Source organism: Aquarana catesbeiana, linkage group LG01 (genome assembly GCF_042186555.1).
Source record: "Aquarana catesbeiana isolate 2022-GZ linkage group LG01, ASM4218655v1, whole genome shotgun sequence".
NCBI classification, from domain to species: Eukaryota; Metazoa; Chordata; class Amphibia; order Anura; family Ranidae; genus Aquarana; species Aquarana catesbeiana.
The window spans coordinates 235,551,087-235,573,773 of record NC_133324.1 but is presented as its reverse complement, the minus strand read 5'-3'; the positions used below and the strand labels follow the sequence as shown (position 1 = coordinate 235,573,773).

General features: G+C 42.6%; 1 protein-coding gene across 1 annotated transcript in view; it reads left to right on the top strand.

Annotated features, from left to right (window-relative positions):
• Positions 1-22,687, top strand: part of PTPN11 (protein tyrosine phosphatase non-receptor type 11) — a 151,744-nt gene that overhangs the window by 83,612 nt on the left and 45,445 nt on the right. The window contains exon 14 of the mRNA XM_073625934.1: positions 11,044-11,165. Within this exon, the coding sequence (XP_073482035.1) occupies positions 11,044-11,165 (122 nt within the window). The remainder of the gene's footprint in view (positions 1-11,043; positions 11,166-22,687) is intronic.

Genomic DNA, 22,687 nt, shown 5'->3' with positions numbered 1-22,687 from the left:
AGTGTGTAACTACCTGTAATTAGAGTTGCAATTAAAGGTCCTCACTACAGTTCTCAGATCAGCAGATGACCTTGATCAAGAGCACCTAAGTTGGCTTATCAGAACTGCCACTCATCCCATTCCCCCCACCAAGGAGTAAGAGAAGGAATAAAAAATAGAGAATACATGGAAGGGAGAGGAAAAGAGGGGGAGGAACAAAGAAAAACGGAGAGAAAGAATACAAGAGAACAAGAAATGCGGCTAGAGAGAGGGATGGGGAGGCAAAAAACAAGAAATTGGGATAGAGAGAGATAAAAGGGAAAGAAAGGAGAACAAAGAGAGAGTGGTACATCCTAAACTGTACCAGAAGGGGTTTTAATACTGTACAAGTGGAAGGGACTCTGGGAGAGCTAAATGTCCATGGGTTAGGGGAGCAAATTACTTGTCTTGCCTTGGGTGCTGACAACCCATGCTATGAAAATAATTTTACTGTTAGGGGTCCCCACAACTTGGGAAATTTTATCAAGTGGTCGTGGCACGAGAAACATATTTCCCTGCATTGGTGAGTGTAATAAATACCCTGGTATCAGTAGTGATTGGGGGTAATTCAGTCTTCCCAGCCTGGTGCAGGTCTACAATTTTTGTTTCTGGTGTCCTTCGACAGCTCTTTGGTCTTCACCATAGTGGAGTTTGGAGTGTGACTGTTTGAGGTTGTGGACAGGTGTCTTTTATACTGATAACAAGTTCAAACAGGTGCCATTAATACAGGTAATGAGTGGAGGACAGAGGAGCCTCCTAAAGAAGAAGATACAAGTCTGTGAGAGCCAGAAATCTTGCTTGTTTTTAGGTGACCAAATACTTCTTTTCCACCATAATTTGCAAATAAATTCTTTAAAAAATCAGACAATGTGATTGTCTGGATTTGTTTCCACATTTTGTCTCTCATAGTTGAGGTATACCTATGATGACAATTACAGGCCTCTCTCATCTTTTAATTGGGAGAACTTGCACAATTGATGGCTGACTAAATACTTTTTTGCCCCACTGTATGAGTGCTGCCAGCATTGCTGCAGAGGTTGAAGGTGTGGGGGGGTCAGCCTGTCAGTGCTTAGACCATACGCCGCACGCTGCATCAAATTGGTCTGCATGGCTGTCATCCCAGAAGGAAGCCTCTTCTATAGAAGATGCACAAGAAAGCCCGCAAACAGTTTGCTGAAAATAAGCAGACTAAGGACATGGATTACTGGAACCATGTCCTGTGGTCTGATGAGACCAAGACAAACTTATTTGGTTCAGATGGTGTATAGCCTGTGTGGCGGCAACCGGACGAGGCTGTGAAGACTGTGTCTTGCCTACAGTCAAGCATGGTGGTGGGAGTGTCATGGTCTGGGGCAGCATCAGTGCTGCTGGCACTGGGGAGCTACAGTTCATTGAGGGAACCATGAATCCCAACATGTACTGTGACATACTGAAGCAGAGCATGATCCCCTCTCTTCGGAGACTGTGCCACAAGGCAGTGTTCCAACATAACAACCCCAAACACACCTCCGAGACGACCACTGCCTTGCTAAAGAAGCTGAGGGTAAAGGTGATGGACTGACCAAGCATGTCTCCAGACCTAAACCCCATTGAGCATCTGTGGGTGCATCCTCAAACGGAAGGTGGAGAAGCGCAAGGTCTCTAACATCCACTAGCTCCGTCATGGAGGAGTGAAAGAGGACTCCAGTGGCAACCTGTGAAGCTCTGGTTAACTCCATGCCCAAGAGGGTTAAGGCAGTGCTGGAAAATAATGGTGGCCGCACACAATATTGACACTTTGGGCCAAATTTGGAAGTTTTCACTTAGGGGTGTATTCACTTTTGTTGCCAGCGGTCTAGACATTAATGGCTGTGTGTTGAGTTATTTTGAGGGGAACGCAAATTTACACTGTTATACAAGCTGTACAATCACTACTTTACATTGTAGCAAAGTGTCATTTCTTCAGTGTTGTCACATGAAAAGATATAATAATAATAATATCTTTACAAAAATGTGAGGGGTGTACACACTTTTGTGAGATACTGTATATTAGTCTGCATGTAATTTTGAATCCACTCTATCCTCAGTGGTGGGAGAAAAGGAGTTTGGCTCATTAGTTTCCTTCATTTTTTTTTCTATGGGTGTTATAAAGAATATGAAATTTAGCTGCATTTTCTTTAAACCAACATCATTTTTAAATGCTTCATTCCTATAGATTTTCATCTGTTTATACCTATGACTTAGCAATGACAGTGAAGAGTGGAAAAAGATTTTCCTTGGCAATGGCAGCAGTGGGTAGCAATGTGGGCAAGTTTGTGACCTCGGTAGTAGATGGCTCTGTCATTCTTGTATCTAATTGTATCAGGCAGCAGTTCAATCACACCGGTACTGATACAGCACCAACACATCTAGTGGTCTGACTAGGCTGTAGACCAGTGGTCTCCAAACTGCCGCCTGGGGGCCAGATGTGGCCCTTTGCTTATTTTTACCTGGCCCTTGGGACATTATTCTTTCTGATGAAAGGCCCTATTCCCCCACGGACACCAACAATGTGGCATGATTTCTACCACTGACTCAAACAACTGTTGCCTCACCCCCTGTTGAATGCTGATCATTGGTTCATTGCACAGGGGCAGAAAGATAGTAAGTCTTTTCTGCTGATTTTCCACACAATGGGGTTGATTTACTAAAACTGGAGAGTGCAAAATCTGGTGCAGCTGAGCATGGTAGCCAATCGTCTTTTAACTTCAGCTTGTTTAATTAACCTTTTTTTTTTTTTTTTTAATCAAAAAATTTGTTTATTAAGCCACCATATAGCAAAAACATATCCATTCAAAATACAGGTACAGGTGTACCATATAAAAATACAAATTAAGAAAATATACAAAAGAATAAATGGATATTGAGCATTCAGTCAAGTAAAGACAAATAAAAAATGCAGTGGTAACCAATTAAGTGGCATACTTCTCATATCGCATTAGGATTTCAAAGATGACAACATCGAATAACCAGTATAAAAACAGAACATCAAATAAAAAAAAATATTTAAAGAAAACTTGTACTAGAATAAGTAAGTACCTGTCCTAAACCAAACCCAGATCCTTCAACCGCATGTATTCATAGTCTACTAATGTGTCCAGTTCACTACAAGAGTAGATCAATAAACGGTATGTAAAGCCATCCATTGTTAGCCTTTGTCAATGGTACATCCTAATATATCTGGATTTACATTTATAGTAGTCGGTCCAATACTAGCTGAGCAGGAGCAATTCCTGGCTTAACAAGCCAGGCCTGCCATATGGAACAAAATTTACTAGGTGTTTTTCTCTTATTTATAAAGAGTTTATCTGATTAATCTACTGTTTGACCATGGGAGCATGAGGGGATAGCCACGGTCTGGCAATCTGCTTGCGGGCTTTATATAATAGCCTAATGATTGTAAGATTAAGTGGAGCAGGATACATTCCTTCATCAATTGCCTCAAAATACAAATCAATGGGTCTGGTATTTTAAAGAATAAAGACAGTAGAAATACCGCATTTATAGGCGTATAACACGCACCTTCATTTTAAGAGGGCAGTTTCAGGAAAAAAACTTAAATTTTAAATAAAGAACTTTGAAGCAAAATAAGGGTCAGTGCCCATCAATGCAGCCTTATCATTGCCCATATGCAGCCTCACTAGTGCCCATCAATGCATCCTTATCAGTGCCCATCTGCAGCTGCACCATTGCCCATCTGCAGCCTCACCTTAGATTACTGCTGCCTCGGAGGGGACAGGGAGGGGGGCGGGACAAGCGCCATCAGATTACATACATAGAGAATCTCCTGTTTACTCAGCGGCCTCTTTATTCTGAAGTCCCGCCTCCTGGACCGGCTTCTATAATGGACAGAACACTTGTCCAATGCCGGTAAACCGGGGATTCTCGCTGAATGTAATCTGACGGCGCTCCTTCCACCCTCCGAGGCAGTCCAAATGGAAGTATCCGTGTATAACACGCACACACTATTTGCACCTGATTTTCAGGGTGAAAAATTGCATGTTATACACCGATAAATATGGTAATGTCTGACTCCTTTCCAATACCTGTGACGCTTCGGGCATCTCCAGATGTATCAGATCACCCTCTTGTCTTTCACATTTGGGACATAGAGAAGATGCTCGTCAGCCCCATCTATGCAATTGTACTGTCGTGCAGTAAGACTTATGTAATATGAACAGTTGTTATAATTTGTGCGAGGGAGAAACCGAGCACAAAGGCAAGGACTGTAAACACAAATCCCATGTATCTCCATCAATATCTCCCAGGTCCTGCTCCCACCTACTTCTACATGGTATCTTGTAAAGCTGCACAATTCTGGCTAAAATGAGAATTACCATTTTTTTGCTTAAAATAACGATCACGATTCTCACGATATACAAAAAAAATGGGCAAACTTTACTGTTTCCTTGGGTCTCTGCTAAAAAAATATATATAATGTTTGGGGGTTCCGAGTAATTTTCTAGCAAAAAATACAGTTTTTAACTTTGTAAGAAACAAGTGCCAGAAAAAGGTTTAGTTTTTAAATGGTTAAACTGCCCTCATCTACACACCAATTCATTCCTTTGATCTAAGAACACAAAGTTACAATGTTTATAGTTATCTACTAGTGCAGACAATGTTGTGTAAATCTTGGCAGGCTGCCCGTTTTTTTTTCTTTTGATAGCAAAAACATATCCATTCAAAATACAGGTACAGGTGTACCATATAAAAATACAAATTAAGAAAATATACAAAAGAATAAATGGATATTGAGCATTCAGTCAAGTATAGACAAATAAAAGATGCAGTGGTAACCAATTAAGTGGCATACTTCTCATATCGCATTAGGATTTCAAAGATGACAACATCGAATAACCAGTATAAAAACAGAACATCAAATAAAAAAAAATTAAAAAAAAAATTTAAAGAAAACTTGAACTAGAATAAGTAAGTACCTGTCCTAAACCAAACCCAGATCCTTCAACCGCATGTACTCATATTCTACTAATGTGTCCAGTTCACTACAAGAGTAGATCAATAAACGGTATGTAAAGCCATCCATTGCTAGCCTTTGTCAATGGTACATCCTAATATATCTGGATTTACATTTGTAGTAGTCGGTCCAATACTAGCTGAGCAGGAGCAATTCCTGGCTTAACAAGCCAGGCCTGCCATATGGAACAAAATTTACTAGGTATTTTTCTCTTATTTATAAAGAGTTTATCTGATTAATCCACTGTTTTGACCATGGGAGCACGAGGGGATAGCCACGGTCTGGCAATCTGCTTGCAGGCTTTATATAATAGCCTAATGATTGTAAGATTAAGTGGAGCAGGATACATTCCTTCATCAATTGCCTCAAAATACAAATCAATGGATCTGGTATTTTAAAGGATAAAGACAGTAGAAATACCGTATTTATAGGCGTATAACATGCACCTTCATTTTAAGAGGGCAGTTTCAGGGAAAAAACTTAAATTTTAAATAAAGAACTTTTGAAGCAACATAAGGGTCAGTGCCCATCAATGCAGCCTCACTGGTGTCCATCAATGCATCCTTATCCGTGCCCATCTGCAGCTGCACCATTGCTCATCTGCAGCCTCACCTTAGATTACTGCTGCCTCGGAGGGGACAGGGAGGGGGGCGGGACAAGCGCCATCAGATTACTTACATCGAGAATCTCCTGTTTGCTGAGTGACAGCTGAGTGAGCAGAGAACTCTCTCTACACTTGTTACATGAATGAATCAGGAAATTCTGCATAGAGATCTTGAGGGGGGTTTAATCGATCACAATTTTTTTAATTATTAATCATGCAGCTCTAGTAGCTTGGTAGGATCATGAACACTAGCAATCAAGGCTGAATATACTCTAGATATCATACCCTTTCTGTCCCCATCACCTCTTCAGCCAGGGCATGCTGCACCAACACCAAAGAGAGGGAGCGAGCTTGGGCCTGCAAGGCATGTCGCAGCTGAAGGTATTGATACACTTTTGTTCTGGGTAAAGAAAAGTCTCCCTGTAGTTCAGTAAAACATTTTAGAACATTCTGGCTATAAATTTGGGAAAGGTATATCTTATTCCACAAGCCTTCCAAGACTGGAATCCTTCAAGTATAAAGAGCTCTTTATAAGATGGGATTTGCCATAAGGGAAGTTTCTTTAAGAAATCCTGCAATTCCTAAATATTCCTTGATGGTGCACCACACTTTTTGCATTGATGAAAATGTAGGGCCTCCTTGTGAGATATTAGCAAACGCCCCTTCTAACAGGGATAAGAGCAATAGATCTGAGGTGTATCCTGGTAAGAGTCTGCCTATGGGATCTGTAGAGTCCGGGAGCCCCCATCCAACCATATGTTGCAACTGAGAGGCAAAAACATACAATTTTGGTATGGGTATTGCCAAGCATCCCTGATCTTTGCTATATTGTAGAGTGGTCAATCTAAGGGCTCTTTCACAGGGGGATCCGTATGTTCGTTTATCATCCTTCCGTTTTCGGATGAAAAACGGACATACATGTATCCCTATGGAGCGTCGGATGTCAGCGGTGACATGTCCGCTGACATCCGACCCGCTCCCTTCCGAAAAGTGTAACGGAGGAAAACCCTACTTTTCCATCCGTGATCGGATCGGGTGACGACGGACTCTACGGTCCGTCATCATCCGATCCCCCATAGGGGAGAGCGGCGCTCTGACAGGTCCGTCGATGCACAGTGTGCAGCGACGGACCTGTCATTTTCCTGCTCAGCGGGGATCGGCGGAGTGATCCCTGCTGAGCAAGCGGGTGTTCACGGGGCGGATCATTACTGATCCGCCCCGTGTGAAAGAGCCCTTATTCTGGCAGTTTTTTTCCACCAAATAAGGTCACGAGTAGGGTTTCTATATGCAGGAACCAACGGTGAGGTATCCATTGTGGCCACCCCTGCCTTGTACCCCTGTAAAGGGCCTATCAGAGGGACACAAATAACATATAATAATATCAGCGCTTTGGTCCTTATAACAATCAATAATAGTTACTTGGTATCAGAACAGTCTCTAAAAAGTCCATATTGGTGGGTAGGTATATTGGCAGATAAAATCTTTTGTCTTTAATGATCACCAGCGCTGAGGGCAGCTATCATGGAGAGCGAAGCCAGCTCTTAAAACGACCATATAAAACAAAACGGAGAAAGCGCTTCTGAGTGCAAGCATTTAATTAGACATATTAATCGCAGAAGTACACTTACAGTAAAGGTAGACAGGGTTGAGTTGCAGTAAAAAAGTCATCTGGGATCAGTAGAACGTCCAAATAGCGTGTTCCTATAATGCAGACCTCCATTCGGGGTAACAGATAGTAAGGCGGCTTGATAGCCGCCTTACTATCTGTCACCCCGAGTGGAGGTCCGCGGCCGTCCCTCTGGAGTTACATCATAGGAACACGCTATTTGGACGTTCTACTGATCCCAGATGACTTTTTTACTGCAACTCAACCCTGTCTACCTTTACTGTAAGTGTACTTATGCGATTAATATGTCTAATTAAATGCTTGCACTCAGAGGCGCTTTCTCCGTTTTGTTTTATACTATCAGAGGGACACAGGCATGGAAGTGGACTTTCAGAAAGAAATTAATTTCCTCCAGTGTAGGTGAAGTTTTAGAAGAGTACATAACCACTTTTAGAGACACTTATATGGATAAAATAGCTCTATGAGAAGTGATAAGTTCTCCCGTACTTTTAGTGAGAGCTGGGATAACGCTCCTAATTGCTTTTGCCATCATAGCCAACATATGACCAGTACCTTCCCATTGCTCAGATGTCTGCTGTTGAAAGAAACGCTTATTCTCAGCTTTTGTTAGAGTAACCTGGTGTGCCATACCCTGTACTTCCAATCATACTCTTTTAGTATTGTAATTTGGTTGTGCAATATAGTTGGATTCTGCTCTAGCACCCTCTCATACTATAGTGGACTCCCATTCCTTAATTCCTGTTTTAGTATTGGAAATAACAGGAATAAATTGTCCCCCAAGGAACGTTTTTAGAGTATCCCACAATATACCCATGGAAATAGCATTGTCATCGCTGCAAAAACCAGATCTGGGTTAGGGAACAGGTCAAGCCAAAAAGGATTAATTTTGCAATACGTTCTTTTTGACCCCCACCCCCCCTTTATCGCTAGTTTGATCCAGAGAGGGCAGTGGTCAGAGACCGTTCTCGGCTCATAATCAGCTGAAGAAACCACTCGTAACATCTCATTAGCCAGGCCCAGGTCAAACCTAGAGAGCCTGCCATGTATTGCAGAATAGCATGAGAATTTCTGCACCATAGGATTTAGAGATCTCTATATATCGCTCAGTTCCATCCCCGAGATGAATACGCTACGGCAGCAGGAAACCTAGAGTAATGTCCAACACATTACTGAAGTCGCCAACCGCCAAAGCGGGTATCCCAGGGTGGCTCACTAAAAAGGAGGCCATCAACTGCAGAAAATCTACAGAGAATGAAGGAGGAATGTACAAGTTAATTAGAACACACTGAAAGCCCTCCAGCACACAACGTAGTAATCTAAATCGACCTAGAGAATCGATAAGGTGGTGTATACATAAGAATTGAATACCCTGAGGGATCAAAAGACTGAAACTGGTAGCTGTACAGTCTCCTTGAATATGGGGAATTGTCCCCGGGTGAAAAATGCGTTTTCTTGGAGACATAACAGAAGAGTTATAGGCTGTTCAGCGCTGTTCAAAACGCTATCTTTTCACCCGAGTACCCAAACCCCTCACATTCCATGAGAAAGTAATATGATCATTAGCCATAACATAGAAAATAAGATAATAGAATTTAACCATAAGTAGAGCAGCGGACCCCAGTCCAAAGGCCATTTGACCCCGTAATGTAGGGTAGGTCCATATCTTGAGAACAAAGTAGACCTTACTGAAATGAACAACTTTGAATAAGTACGTAATCAGTCCGAGTCTGCATTGAGTAGTAAAAAAAGGTAGGATAAATCACAGGTAGGTAGGTAGGACCAGTAGCAAAAGGATTGAGCGGACCAACTGGGTCCAAGACAACATAGACGGCACAAGGCAGCATCCACATGGGATAACTTTGGGGGTTAACATCTTAGCTAGCTGTTGCCAAACAGATAGTCACTGTAGTACTAAATGTAGGTCAGAAGAAAATTTTGTAGCAGTTCACCAGGCTCTGGCATGATTTTGCATCAACCAAGGAGCCTGGGGCACAAATTTAAAAGACCCCCCCCCGCAGGATCCACTGGGATTAAGCGTGTTCTCGTCGGCTTGCAGCCTGGTTCTGCAGGGTATTCTCACAATCCAACCACTTGGGCCAGGGGTGGTTTTTCAAAGAAGTCAACCATGCCTTTTGCCACCACACGTAACCTAGCAGGGTAAAGCATAGCATATTGAAGATCCAGGGCTCTCCATCCTTTTTCTTGACATCAGTAAACTGGGCCCTTCTCTTCTGATCGTCGGCTGAAAAGTCAGGAAATAAGGACATTTTGGAGTTGTCGATTACCATAGTCGGGCCCATTATTCTGGCTTTAGAAAGAATTATGTCTCTGTCTATTTTAGCATTTTAAACCGGAACTGGCGAAGAGGGGCTCCAGGAGGTAGCTGACTTGCTGGGAACCTATGTGCCTGTTCCACAGAGAACATGGGGGTAAAGGAATCCTTCCCAAAGGTATTAATTAACCATTGTTCAACAAGTCACAGGGTTTTTCCCCTTGATTTTTCTCAGGAACACCTGTAGCCCACATGTTATTTCTCCTCAGCCTATTTTCAAGATCCTATCATTTTGCCGCATGTTGGGTTACAGTGGTGTGAGTATAGGCAACCTCACATTGCAGAGGGGCCCAGTCATCCTCGAGTGCTTAGTCAGCCTTCCAGGGCCGCTGTGCAGTCTCTAAGTTTCTGCATGTCCTGATGTATGAAGGACACTTCAGCCTTAACCCCCTTAATGTCAGCATAAAGGGAAGTAATGGTGGTATTGCAGGCCGTTACCGCAGAGAGTATTTCTCTAAGCGTAGGCTCTGGCTCTGTCTCCTCAGAGTTTGGAGCCTGTGCAGAGTGCATATCAAAGATATCTGCCTGCATACTCGCTGTGTCCCATTCCTGCAGGGGAATAGCAGAAGTATCCAACGGTGCTGTATCGTCCAGTCTCCGAATGTTCTCTGCTGCAGTCTTTAGGAGAGGAGGGCTCTGGAAGCAGATCCTTAGGAGCCTGTTTAGAGAAGAACTTTTGCGCAGCTTCTCTTTAAGTGTCCTTCGCCAACTGGGGAGGAAGTCCACCTCAATCTTGGGCCGCATGGTCCGCGGCCGATCAGGTAGAGGAGCCCCCCATATAGACATGTCCGGCTATCAGAATACCAGCGACTGATAGCCATAAGCTTGAGCAGTCTAGAGGTGTGATCGGTGTCACCCTTTGTGCAGGGGAAAAGATGCTGACAGGATCAAAATCAGGAGTCTCAGCAGAGAGCGCTATCCACGTGTCCGGCTACATCCGCTGCCAAGCCACGTCCTCAATTAAGCTTTAACAAAAAAACAATCTGGAAGCTGATTGGTTTCTATGTAGAGCTGCACCAGTTTTTGCACGCTCCAGTTTTAGTAAATTGACCCCAATGCTTTTGTTGTCCTGAGTTCTTAGGAGCAGGTTGGATAGAGGTGGAGTAAACCCATTCAGCATTATCCACTATGATCCTGCTGCTGCAGACAGCCCTCGAGAGCAAAAAAAAAACGAGAGTGATCACGGAGTACAGTAGGCTGGAGTGACCAGTCTGCACAACAGAAAATGGCAGCCATTTTGAAGATAGTTTTGTAAAAGTATAGGCTTGCTGGAGTGATGCAAATGGATTGTGTAAAGGGAAGCTTGCTGCTACACTATTCAATGCTATATTCTATGTGCCTGGAGTTCAGTTTTAAGCTAAAATGTATACTGTATAGTTATATATGTGATACCGGTTTAGACTTTATGGTTTAAAACATGCCTCACATTGTGTTTTTGTTAATCAGCCCATGTATTCTTCTATTTTCAGAAAAGTAAGAGGAAAGGGCATGAATACACAAATATCAAATATTCCCTTACTGAACAGACAGGAGACCAGAGCCCTCTTCCTCCCTGTACCCCTACACCATTGCCAACACCCACACTTCCAGAGTAAGTAAAATGATTTTGTATATTCTTGCCACCATTTTAAAGATGTGACAATGTTCTGCTCTTTTCCATTTCCAGCAGGAACCATTATTTCCATCTGTCTCTGCTTTGTTGGGATTCAGACAATTTAAAATGAAGACTGAACTAAACTGCCTAAAATATAGACTCACGGCGCAAGTTTACATTGCCGTTATGGAGAACTCTGGTACATACATAGTACTCATGTAAATATAATATCAAAGACCAAACCTACGAAAATTCGGTATTGGGAAGCATTACTCTTTAACCAACAGCAAGTGGTTAAAGAATCTGTCACAATCGTAATACGGGAGCAGCCAGGTTTTTTGCAGGAGGGTTCCACAGAAGTCATTCCCATCCTTTCTTCACTATTTAAGTCACTGATCAGATGTAGATCAGTTGTTGGGACACTCACCATGCACATGCTTGTTTTAGGTCCCTGGTTTTCATTAAGTAGTGGAGTGTGGATAACCTAAATTGTGAACCTGGCAAGTCAGCAGTGCCAGCTTCAATTCTATCTTGAAAGGTTATATTTAAAGCCCAACTCCAGGCTGGGAGTCTGCTTGTGATGTCACAAGCAGACAACGGGACCACAGGCATGGCCATATTGTTATCACAGCATTATGTAGATCCTACGCAAAGAAGAGACTGAAACTGGCTGCACTACAACAAATATGTATTTATGGTTAGCGTGGTCAAAGGAGAACAGGAAGCCCTGCAGGCTGGTAGGATCACTGGGTATAAAGGCCCTGTTCACACTAGATGTGTTGGGACTGCACTGGATGACAGCCTTGCCCAGCGCAGTTCCACACAGGAAAAGGCCATTTGCTTTGTTTATGTTCAGTTCAGTTTACATCACTGTGACGTAGTAGTGTGCGCTGAAAAAAGTAAGACATGCAGTACATTTTTCCATCACAGCTGGTGCAATGCATATTGTATTCCAGTGCTGCGGCCAATAGAGGTGAATAAAATGCCCCAAAAAAAAGTTGGAGTGATGCGCTGTTCCCAGCTCATCAAGACCACAGCCTTCGAACTTCATACCAGAAACTGTATTCTAACACAACTGCTGGTGTAAACTGGCCCATATTCTTCAGCACTAGATTACAACAAAATATAAGAAAGTAAAAGATATGCAAAATTTTAATTTTCATCATTTGAGTTACCGTAACTTAAACCCTTAGATTAAAAAAAAATAGCACAAAAATAGAGATTCAGACAATCTCTTATCATATCTTACCATTAAGAGTGTTATAGGTGATGTGTGATCTTTCCAATGTAACTATATCAATATGAAAATTACAGTCCCTCAAACTTTTTAATATTTGTACATTCAATTGCTATAAGGACCGATTATTGGAGAAATGCTTGTTATTGATTATACCATAGATGTGCCTTGCAGTAAAATAATTTCCTAAAATTATCAAGGGAGCCTGCTGGCCTAAAACCCCCGGCACGAACTACCAGCAGTATTTTCTGTTGTCCCTCTGGGGAGTCCAGCAATTGAATTTCCTTGCTCCAGTTTGGTATACAGTAGCTTGCAGAAATGTAACTTTTTACCAGGTGTAAGCTTGGTAGCTTGTCATATTTTCTGAACTCTTATGGTTGAAACTAATGACTGTCTCTGCTATACGTTTTTTGCTTCCAAGCTAGCCACATAACGTCAAAAAATAAAATCATACTTTGGTTTGATTTACTCATTTAGTAGAGGGGGTTCACGTTGCAAAGCGATTGTTTTGCACAGGCACAAATAGAGTGTTAAAGGTTAACATTAGTCTCTTTTCCGTTGCAAAGATAGGTGGTTGTGATCGTACACAAATATCCTGCTTTCCCATTAGAATTGAGTTCTTCTTTAATAGTAACTGTTTAAAAATGAAGAGGATTCCCCATCATCTGGTATACACCTCACCTTAATCCATTGTAAATTCAGGTGCAATAATCAAACACCAGTCTTTCTGTCACTGATATTACACTCATGTAATCCTCTGTCAACATGTTTATGTTTTGATCACTTTGTTTAGGCTGGGTTCACACTAGTGCGACATGGATGTGGGTTTCCCTCGCATCCAATTCGCATGACAGGACAGTGTGCCTGGCTCTCAATGAAGCCAGCTTACACATCTCCGTGGCGGCCGGGGATTGCACAAGGGTCCTTTGCGTCTTTGGCTCTGTTTCAGGTCCGAATTCAGGCAAAAATTTGGGCTTGATTCCTCCATAAAACGGAAAATGGACGCACCGGACCCCTGCTGTGAGCCGCATCTGCACTAAGTGTGAACCCAGCACTAAAAAAAGGGAAAGGAGGATTGATGCTGAATATCCAAAGAGTTATTTAGGTAAGCTATTATTATAAAGACTGGATTCTACAATCCTTTTATGAAGTGCCACTGTTATGCAGCTCATAGCTGTTTGCCACCATCTTTTCACTGACATGGTTTGTGCTAGACACACAGTACATACTCTTCTTTGAGAAAGAGCTGTGCCTAGCCTGAATCATGTCAGAATAGAACCTTTTCCTGTTGGCTGTCTTAAAGTGACATTAAGGATTAATTTTAAAAAAACGTATACTTACCTGCTGTGCTTTTGCACAGAGCAGTTCCTATCCTCTACCGCCGGTGCTCCTGTCTCAGCCAATGAGGAATGAGAGACCCTGGAGAAGCTCTGCTCTCATGCACATTGCTGGATCGAGTGGGATCTCGGGTAAGTTTTTAGGGGGGCTGGGGGGGCGCTGCACACAGAAGCTTTTTTTATCCTCATGCATGAAGGTAAAAGACCTTGAGCCTTTAAAACCACTTTAATAAAGGGAGAATATTATTTTGATCTTGGTATGTGGCATTGCTGTTGCTGGTACAAATGATTGCTTTGGTGAGGAGCTGAGCCAGCACCTCAGATGTGATTGTGGAGTGTAGAGCCTTATCTTGACTGGAGCAGCATCTGAAATATTTTGACGTCTTTTCACTGAGGCGTACACATTGTGACTATGGTTATTGAATGTTTGATTCCCAATTCTAAACTGAAGAAGGAAAACAGACCATGCCAGTTCTCTATATTCTACACTTAAAACAACAGAAAATGTTGTGTTGTCCCTTTAAATTAATTAATTACATTACCATAATTAAATTACAAATGGTAATACTGCCTCTAGAATATACAAAATAGTAAATAAAATTTGCATAACATAAAGTGAAGATTATTTTCCATGTGCTCTTGCTTTGAGCCTGTATTGATCAATGCAGATAAGCACAGCTCAACTTTCACTGTGTCAGTGAGCTTTTAGTCATGTCTGATGCATTTCTTTTTCTGTATTAGATGCCAGGTGATGCCAGGTGAAAAACACAAGTAGAAAGAGTGTCCAAATGGCATTTTGCACTTTTTTTTTCTTTCTGGATTTTACGCAACAGTGGGGGAGATTTACTAAGAGCCGGTTGACACTGGGACGACTTGTCAGGCGACTTAGCCGCCTGACAAGTCGCGTTCCGTTCTGTACAATGGAACCGTTCTAAAAGGACCGACTCAAGTCGCTCCGACTTAGAAAAAGGTTCCTGTACTACTTTGGGGGTGACTTGAGGCGACTTGCATTGACTTCTTTATAGAAGTCGATTTGCAAGTCGCTGCTGCTGTCGTGTGCAGGTCGCCTGAGGCAATCACTCTGCAAGTCGTGCTGCCTCAGTGTGAATCGGCTCTAAAACTGGAGCGCTCTGAATCTGGTGCAGCTGTGCATAGCACCAATCAGCTTCTAACTTCAGCTTGTTCAATTAACCTTTGCGAATAAACCTAAAAGTTGATTGGTCACTATGCAGAGCTGTACCAGTTTTAGTAAATCCCCCCCCAGTGTGTTGCTAACATGTGCTGCTAATATTTGTTACTTTCTGATCCATTAAATTGCCAATTTAATTTAAATATTAACATTTCTGACCTAATTGACAGTTGGGTTCTTTTTTTTTTAATTTCTGAAAAATTACTTATTTTTAAAAATATCTGTATAGTACTCTGTGAGAACTCACAATGAACAGAGATAATAAAAAAGAAAAAAAAAAGGTATTTTTATTTTATCTTATAATTTGTTTTCCAGCATTTACGTTTTTGATGAAGAATAACAAGCCTCAGTCAGTCTGATTCAAACCTACCCTGAAAATTTGTATTTGACATAGGATCATTTTAATTTTTACTCAAGTCATGTTGATAGATAAATACCTTTTTTTGATATGTAGAAATTTTAAATGGCAAACAGTAATTACTGGTCTGTCTTGGCCATAATGAACTTGGAAAGAAGTCACATTACAAAGGAGATTATTGATGGAGAACTTAGAAGATAAACTCATCCAGGGCTTAGTGTGAGATGTGTTCACTTATACCCTGTTTATGCAGATCCCTTGACATTTGGAATTAAATAGAGGTTTAATCTGTCTTGAAGTGCTGTGATGCTACTCTGTCGTTAGCTCTGATCTAACCAGGTAACAGAGAAGTAATTAAAGACATATCAGCGTTTGTGTGCGCCAAATGGTCTTTAAAGTGATTTTTTTTTTTTTTTTCCTGACAAGGATCAGATTGAAGCTACCATTTTCTGAATTCTACTACTGTAAACTTGTTCTGGAAATAGTATGTAGCCCATAGGTGCCGGCTGATCAATGTTCTGAACATTTCCTTTTGCAAACAGAATATAGTGATCAGTGTTTCTGGCTATAGCTGGGTATACTGATCGTTCAGGGAAAAACCTGACAGGCTGGTTGTACACATGTGAATCAATAGATCAACTTGTGTACGACCCGCTAGCCCATACATAGCTCAACATTCGCTAAACTCCGCTAAACTAACTGAATTTCGATCCATGTACGGGGCCGGCTTAAAGTGATTTGGTTGTAATGGCACAAGTTTTTTTTCATGCATTGTATGCATGAAGGTAAAAAAAAAATTCTGTGTGCAGCAGCCCCTCCTAATACCTGAGCCCCCTCTCCAGTGATGTCCACAAGAGCCTTGGCTCTCCTGGACTCACACTCCTGATTGGCTCACTAGTTGTGAAATGCCAATCAGGAGGCGGGGCCAAGCTGCTGCTCCATGTGTGACTGGAAACACAGCCGTGGCTTGGAAACACGCCTGCTTGGGTGCCTACACAGCATTGACTTTGAGTGGGGATTTGCAGCTGCAGGCATCATTCAGATATCATCATCTTTTACAGCCGGCGATTCTGTTTACCCTAAGAACAATCCTAGCGGCAGTTAAGCCACTTGATCTTTCTTACAGGTGGCGGGAGGGGCAATCCCCCCCGCCGCCCTTTCGGTGCTTCTCCGCGATCGGCAACTCGGAGAAAGAACCCACCGCCGTATGTTGATCATAGAGATTTCCGGTGACCAGATGGTTCTCAGTCATCTCTATGACCTTCGGAGGCTCGATCGTGACCTTATGACATCCCATCAGGCCAACGGAAGTAAACAAAGCCGAGAACTCAGCTTGAATGAAAGAGATCGTTTATTTTTTTTTTTTAGGCTCAATCTTTCCAGCCTGGAGGAGAGATGTGGGGGTCTTATTGACCCCACATCTCTCCATAAAGAGGACCTGTCGCACACGATCCCTTTTACAAGTTATGTTTACATTCCTTGTAATGGGAATAAAAGTGATCAAACAAAAAAAAAATTAAAGAGAAAGTTAAAAAAAAAAAGTAAAATAATAAAAAAAAGTTTTTTTTTAATTTTTTTCTTTTGTTTTTTTTTTTAAAGCGCCTTGTACCCGTGTGCTCACGCAAGGAAGCGAACGCATACATAAGTAGCGCCCGCATATGTAAACACACATGTGAGGTATCGCCGCGAACGTTGGAGCAAGAGCAACAATTCTTGCACTAGACCTCCTCTGTAACTTTAAACTGGTAACCGGTAAAATATTTTAAAATGTCGCCTATGGAGATTTTTAAGTACCAAAGTTTGGCGCCATTCCACAAGTGTGCACAATTTTAAAGCGTGACATGTTGGATATCTATTTACTCGGTGTTATGACAAATTTCTTATTGGGACTCTAATGCCCTGTACACACGGTCGGATTTTCCGACGGAAAATGTGTGATAGGACCTTGTTGTCGGAAATTCCGACCGTGTGTGGGCTCCATCACACATTTTCCATCGGAATTGCTATAAAATTTTCCAACAACAAAATCCGTTGTCGGAAATTCCGATCGTGTGTACACAAATCCAACGCACAAAGTGCCACGCATGCTCAGAATAAATTAAGAGATGAAAGCTATTGGCTACTGCCCCGTTTATAGTCCCGACGTACGTGTTTTATGTTACCGCGTTTAGATCGATCGGATTTTCCGACAACTTTGTGTGACCGTGTGTATGCAAGACAAGTTTGAGCCAACATCCGTCGGAAAAAATCCGTGGATTTTTTTGTCGGAATGTCCAATCAATGTCCGACCGTGTGTACAGGGCATCAAACAAAGTTAATACTGCAACTGCAGGAACAGATTCACAGGACTCAATCACTGTGCTTAAAATGTCTGTTCAGTGGCAAAATTTATTATTACATGTTATTTTATACATAGATAAGAAAGGTTTGGTGTGAGATGTTATTAAAAACTAACAAATAGAAATATATTATTAAAAGCTAGTGAAATAGAACAATTGCAAAAGTAAAACATTGAGAAGGGAGGGGGGAGTAGAGAGCGTTTAGTAGGAGATGTGACTCTGTGTTAGGTGAAGGTTACAGAACACATTTCAACAGTGAGAACAAAATGGAGTCTCTTGTGCTTAAATGAACAGTACAGTGAATATCCATGTCATCGGCGTAACATCTTTCACATTATACAAAAAAATTGGGCTAACTTCATTGTTTTGTTGTTTTTTTAATTTATGAAACCGTTTATTTCCAAAAAAAAAAATGCGTTTGAAAATTTGTTTCACAAATACCGTGTGACATAAAAAGTTGCAACGACCGCCATTTTATTCCCTGGAGTCTCTGCTAAAGAAAAAAAAATATAACGTTTGGGGGTTCTGAGTAATTTTCTAGCAAAAAAAAAAAATATGATTTTTACATGTAAGTGTAAGTGCGTGCGTGTGTGTGCGCATATATATGTATGTACAATATATTGTCATAAGTATTGGGACACCTGCCTTTACACGCACATGAACTTTAATGGCATCCCAGTCTTAGTACGTAGGGTTCAATATTGAGTTAGCCCACCCTTTGCCACTATAACGGCTTCAACTCTTCTGGGAAGGCTGTCCACAAGGTTTAGGAGTGTGTCTATTGTAATGTATTGTAATGTCTGATGCAGGTGTTAGTGTTTGTAATGAAAATTTACAGGGTGATTCCATTATTTTTACCTCAGAATTGAGTGATTCCATAATTTATTCCCTGTGCTTGTTCTATAAATCTAACTGTTACTGGCCACCACAATTATTTTTCTTGATTTCTTTTAGTGTTTCTTAAAGCCAGAAAGTTGCCATTTGAAATGCCTTTAGTTTTTGGCCATGTCTGTGATCTGCTTTTTTTCTTCAACAATAAACAACTGAAGGAACATCCTCAGGGACTGGTGATTCCATAATTTTTGCCATGGGTTGTATTGCTGCAATTTCTTTCTTTCAAAACGCAGCTAACTAGATAAAGGCCATAAACAACCAACATGATCCTGTATTCCAGGACCATACTTACTGAGCAATTACCTTCTGCCCTGCTGCCCTAGAACAAGTAATGACATGGTTCTGATTTCTGTTCACATGCACAGAATCTTGTGGCTGAAAGCCAGGTGAGCTGAAGCTGCCTCTAAAAATGCCTCACATGTATGCTCTTTGAGTAAGGATGTCTGTTTGGTGAAGTACTTGACAAATTAATCACAGAGTCTTCTGGCTGCCTGCTTTCCAGAGGCCCAACCACAGGAGATTGGTCAGCACCTGGGTTTATCACAGCTGGACTCGCTAGTACCCTCTTATTTTGCCTTACGTTTTCAGGGGATCCCCTTACTTGGCTATGGTCCAAAACAAGACGCAGAGTAGCTGAGAAGCCTAATAGCTAGGGGTGCAACGGATCGCCATCGATCCGTGATCCGTATGGGTCAACCTCTGCGGATTGGGACACCTGCGATCCGCGGAGCGCTCTGTGGCCTCGGCCATAGGAAAGGCCGCGGCTTCGGCCTAGCTCCGGAGCGGCGGCCATCTTGGTGCACCCGGAGGCCGTTTACCATGTGATCGCTCCGTCAAATGACGGAACGATCACTTGTAACAAACCGGCGTCGTTACAAGTGATCTCCCCTCTGTGTACTGATCTGTACAGTGGAGGGGAGAGTTCGGATGGCAGCAGTGCTAATACTCTGCAATGCCCTGACAATACTCTGCAATGCCCTGACAATACTCTTCCATACTCTGCCAATACCCTGCCAATGCCCTGCCAATACCCTGCAATGCCGTGCCAATACTCTGCCATACCCTGCCAATACTCTGCCAATACCCTGCCAATACTCTGCAATGCCCTGACAATACTCTTCCATACCCTGCCAATACTCTGCCATACCCTGCCAATACCCTGCAATGCCCTGCCAATACTCTGCCAATACTCTGCCAATACTCTGTCATACCCTGCCAATGCTCTGTCATACCCTGCCAATGCTCTGCCATACCCTGCCAATGCTCTGCCATACCCTGCCAATGCTCTGCCATACCCTGCCAATGCTCTGCCATCCCCTGCCAATGCTCTGCCATCCCCTGCCAATGCTCTGCCATCCCCTGCCAATGCTCTGCCATCCCCTTTCCAATGCTCTGCCAATACCCTGCCAATACTCGGCCAATACTCTGCCAATATACCCGCCAATACCCTGCCAATACCCTGCTAATATATTATTACAGTGGGGGAGATTGTGGATATTACAGTGGGGGAGATTTTTTTCTGTTGATCCGAAAATGATCCGAACCGTGACTCCTGATCCGAGGAATGATCCGAACCGTGAGTTTTTTGATCCGTTGCACCCCTACTAATAGCACTCATGATACAGCACTGAGGGAAACCAGCAAAATGTTTAGGGTGTTAGCTGTTCCCCTGCATAGGTCCTATACTGACACAGCTCCCTTCCTCTAATTCATCTCCCTCTTAGATGTGAAACAGCCTATCTAATTAAAACTAATTCCACTGCAACTATGTCTTATTTCTTTGGGAAACTGTGCCCCTTTAGGATCTTCATTCTTCAGGGCTCAAAAGCCCTCATATGCCTATCCACCACCTAATTCTATTCAGGAGTATGACCCTGAACCTTCTAAACTCTTCAAGTAAGATATTGAAAAAGGTGAGGTTGACACAGAAGAGAATCCTACAGAGGAATTTTCACCTCTTGCATTTTGAGGCACAAGCTAAGGATTCACACCATGCGCTTTCTACTATGAGCTCACTTATCCCTTGCACAAGCAAGTTGTCTGTGCTTTGCATGAGGATTAGCCAAATCTTCCCCCATTGGTCCTTCCAAACAACCGGCAAAAGTGGCTATTTCTTTTTGTCAGACAGTTGCCATCTAGACTAGGCAAATAGAGAACACAATCCTGTCTTTGAGGACCCTGTTCTGCTGGAACAATTGCAGTTCATGGCTCTAGCACTGCTATTTTGTGTTGACTCCCTAAAGAATGTACTTTGCCAGGTCTCTAGGATGACACTGCTGTCTGTGTATATGCAAAAATTTTTGTAGTTAAAGTCTTGGCCTACAGTGCCTGCCTGCAGTGGGTATCTTTTATGCCCTGTTTGGTGAATCCTTGTTTCATCACAAGGCATGAACTCAAACCCTTCAAGCCTAACCAGAAGTCCTCTTCACAATGAAAGGGCACCCTCACTCTCCAGAGTGGCAGGACACTAGCCACCCTATTGCCTAGAATGCTTGGGACTGATCTTGAACACTGTAAAGGCCAAGATTTCCTTTCCCCAGTAAAAGATTGCTTCTCTGAAGTCCCGCTGTCAGACTCTCAGGTCAAGCTGGCGTCTCAAGAATAACTTCTGTATGATGGTTCTGGTCCTTGTGGTGGTCTCTTTTTGAGGCGTTTCCTAATACTCATTTCCACTCAAACCCTTTTGTAGATAAACAAATATTTCTCACGTTGTGGCACAAGCAAATTCCTTCTCTGGTTCACCCACTACTACAGCTCAGCCAGGTATAACTCTCCCTGGCATGGTGGAACTCAGCCCTAGAATCCAGGAAAATATTATTTCCCCCTCCCTAGAGGATAGACGGAAGCCTAATGGTTTGACTGTCTAGGAAACCTGGTCCCCACAGGAGTTGATGCTCTCCAGCAACGTCCTGGAACTGAGAGCCATAAGACTGACTCTCCCAGGCTGGACCCCTCTCCTACAAAGTCACCCAGTCATGGTGCAGCCAGACAATGCCACTGCTGTGGCTTACATAAATCTTTAAAGTGGTACCAGAAATCGGGGATCCATAAAGGAAGCAAGCATGATTCCCTCCCAGGCAGAGAACCATATTTCAATTCTCTTTGCTGTCTAAATACTGTAAGTGGAAAATTGGTACACAGATTTCCTGAGTCGCCAATGCCTGGTCTCAGGGAAGTAGGCCATCCATCATCTTCCTGATGCTCTGTCAGAAACTAGGTACACCAAACGTGGACATCATAACCTCCCAGATTAAACAAAAAAATCTGTATAGGTTTTGTGGGCAGTTCCAGGGATTCCCTGGCTTTCGCCGTGGATGCCCTAGTAATTCCTTGTTTCCCTCTCAGGCTGGTATATGCATTACCTCCAGTAAAGATTTTCCTTTGACTGCTTCCTCCAGATAGAGGAAGAATGGATTCCAGTGGTTCTCATTGCTTCAAACCGGGCCAGGAGTACTTGGTACATCGGCAACCACAGACTCCTGGAGAGCGAGCCTTGGCCTCTTCCAGAGGGGCCAGACCTCCTGTCACAGAGCCCTCTGTTCCACCTTGCTTCGAAGTCGCTGACTAAAACCCAGGATAAGGGGCATTAATGACTCATTTTCACCTCGATCAATGACAGATCTACTGCTTGTAAAAGCTACCATCGCACTTGGAGGGCCTACTTTGGCTGGTGCAAAAGCAGGCCAGACGACCCATCAAAGAGCTCTCTCTTCCACCTTGTTTTTAAGTTTCTTGGTTTAATGGCATGGCTGTTGAATCCCTTATCCTGTATCCTCCCTACATATACCTATCGTAAAAGCTACCATCGCACCCATCCTTGTTTCTTTGTGGGTCTGTTTGCTATGTTGTTGCCCAACCCTCAGTTTATTGCTTGGGGAAGTCGCACATTCTTTTGATTTCCTGTACTGTACAATTAAGATAATATGAATTTGGGTTGTCAGTAAATTCCATATCTTGTAGAACAGGACTCTTGTTTCTCCCCTCTGTTCTTTTTCTTATTGTCTGCTACAAAACTGAAGTCCCAGAATGGATGGGTTTTTATGAGGGTGCACTCGGGGTGTCCACAGCAAAGCTTTTGTCAGTATTCAATCACCTGAGGGTAGCAACATATAACTCAGTTTATGACTTCCCACCCTGTGCTGTAATTTTATATATATATTATATA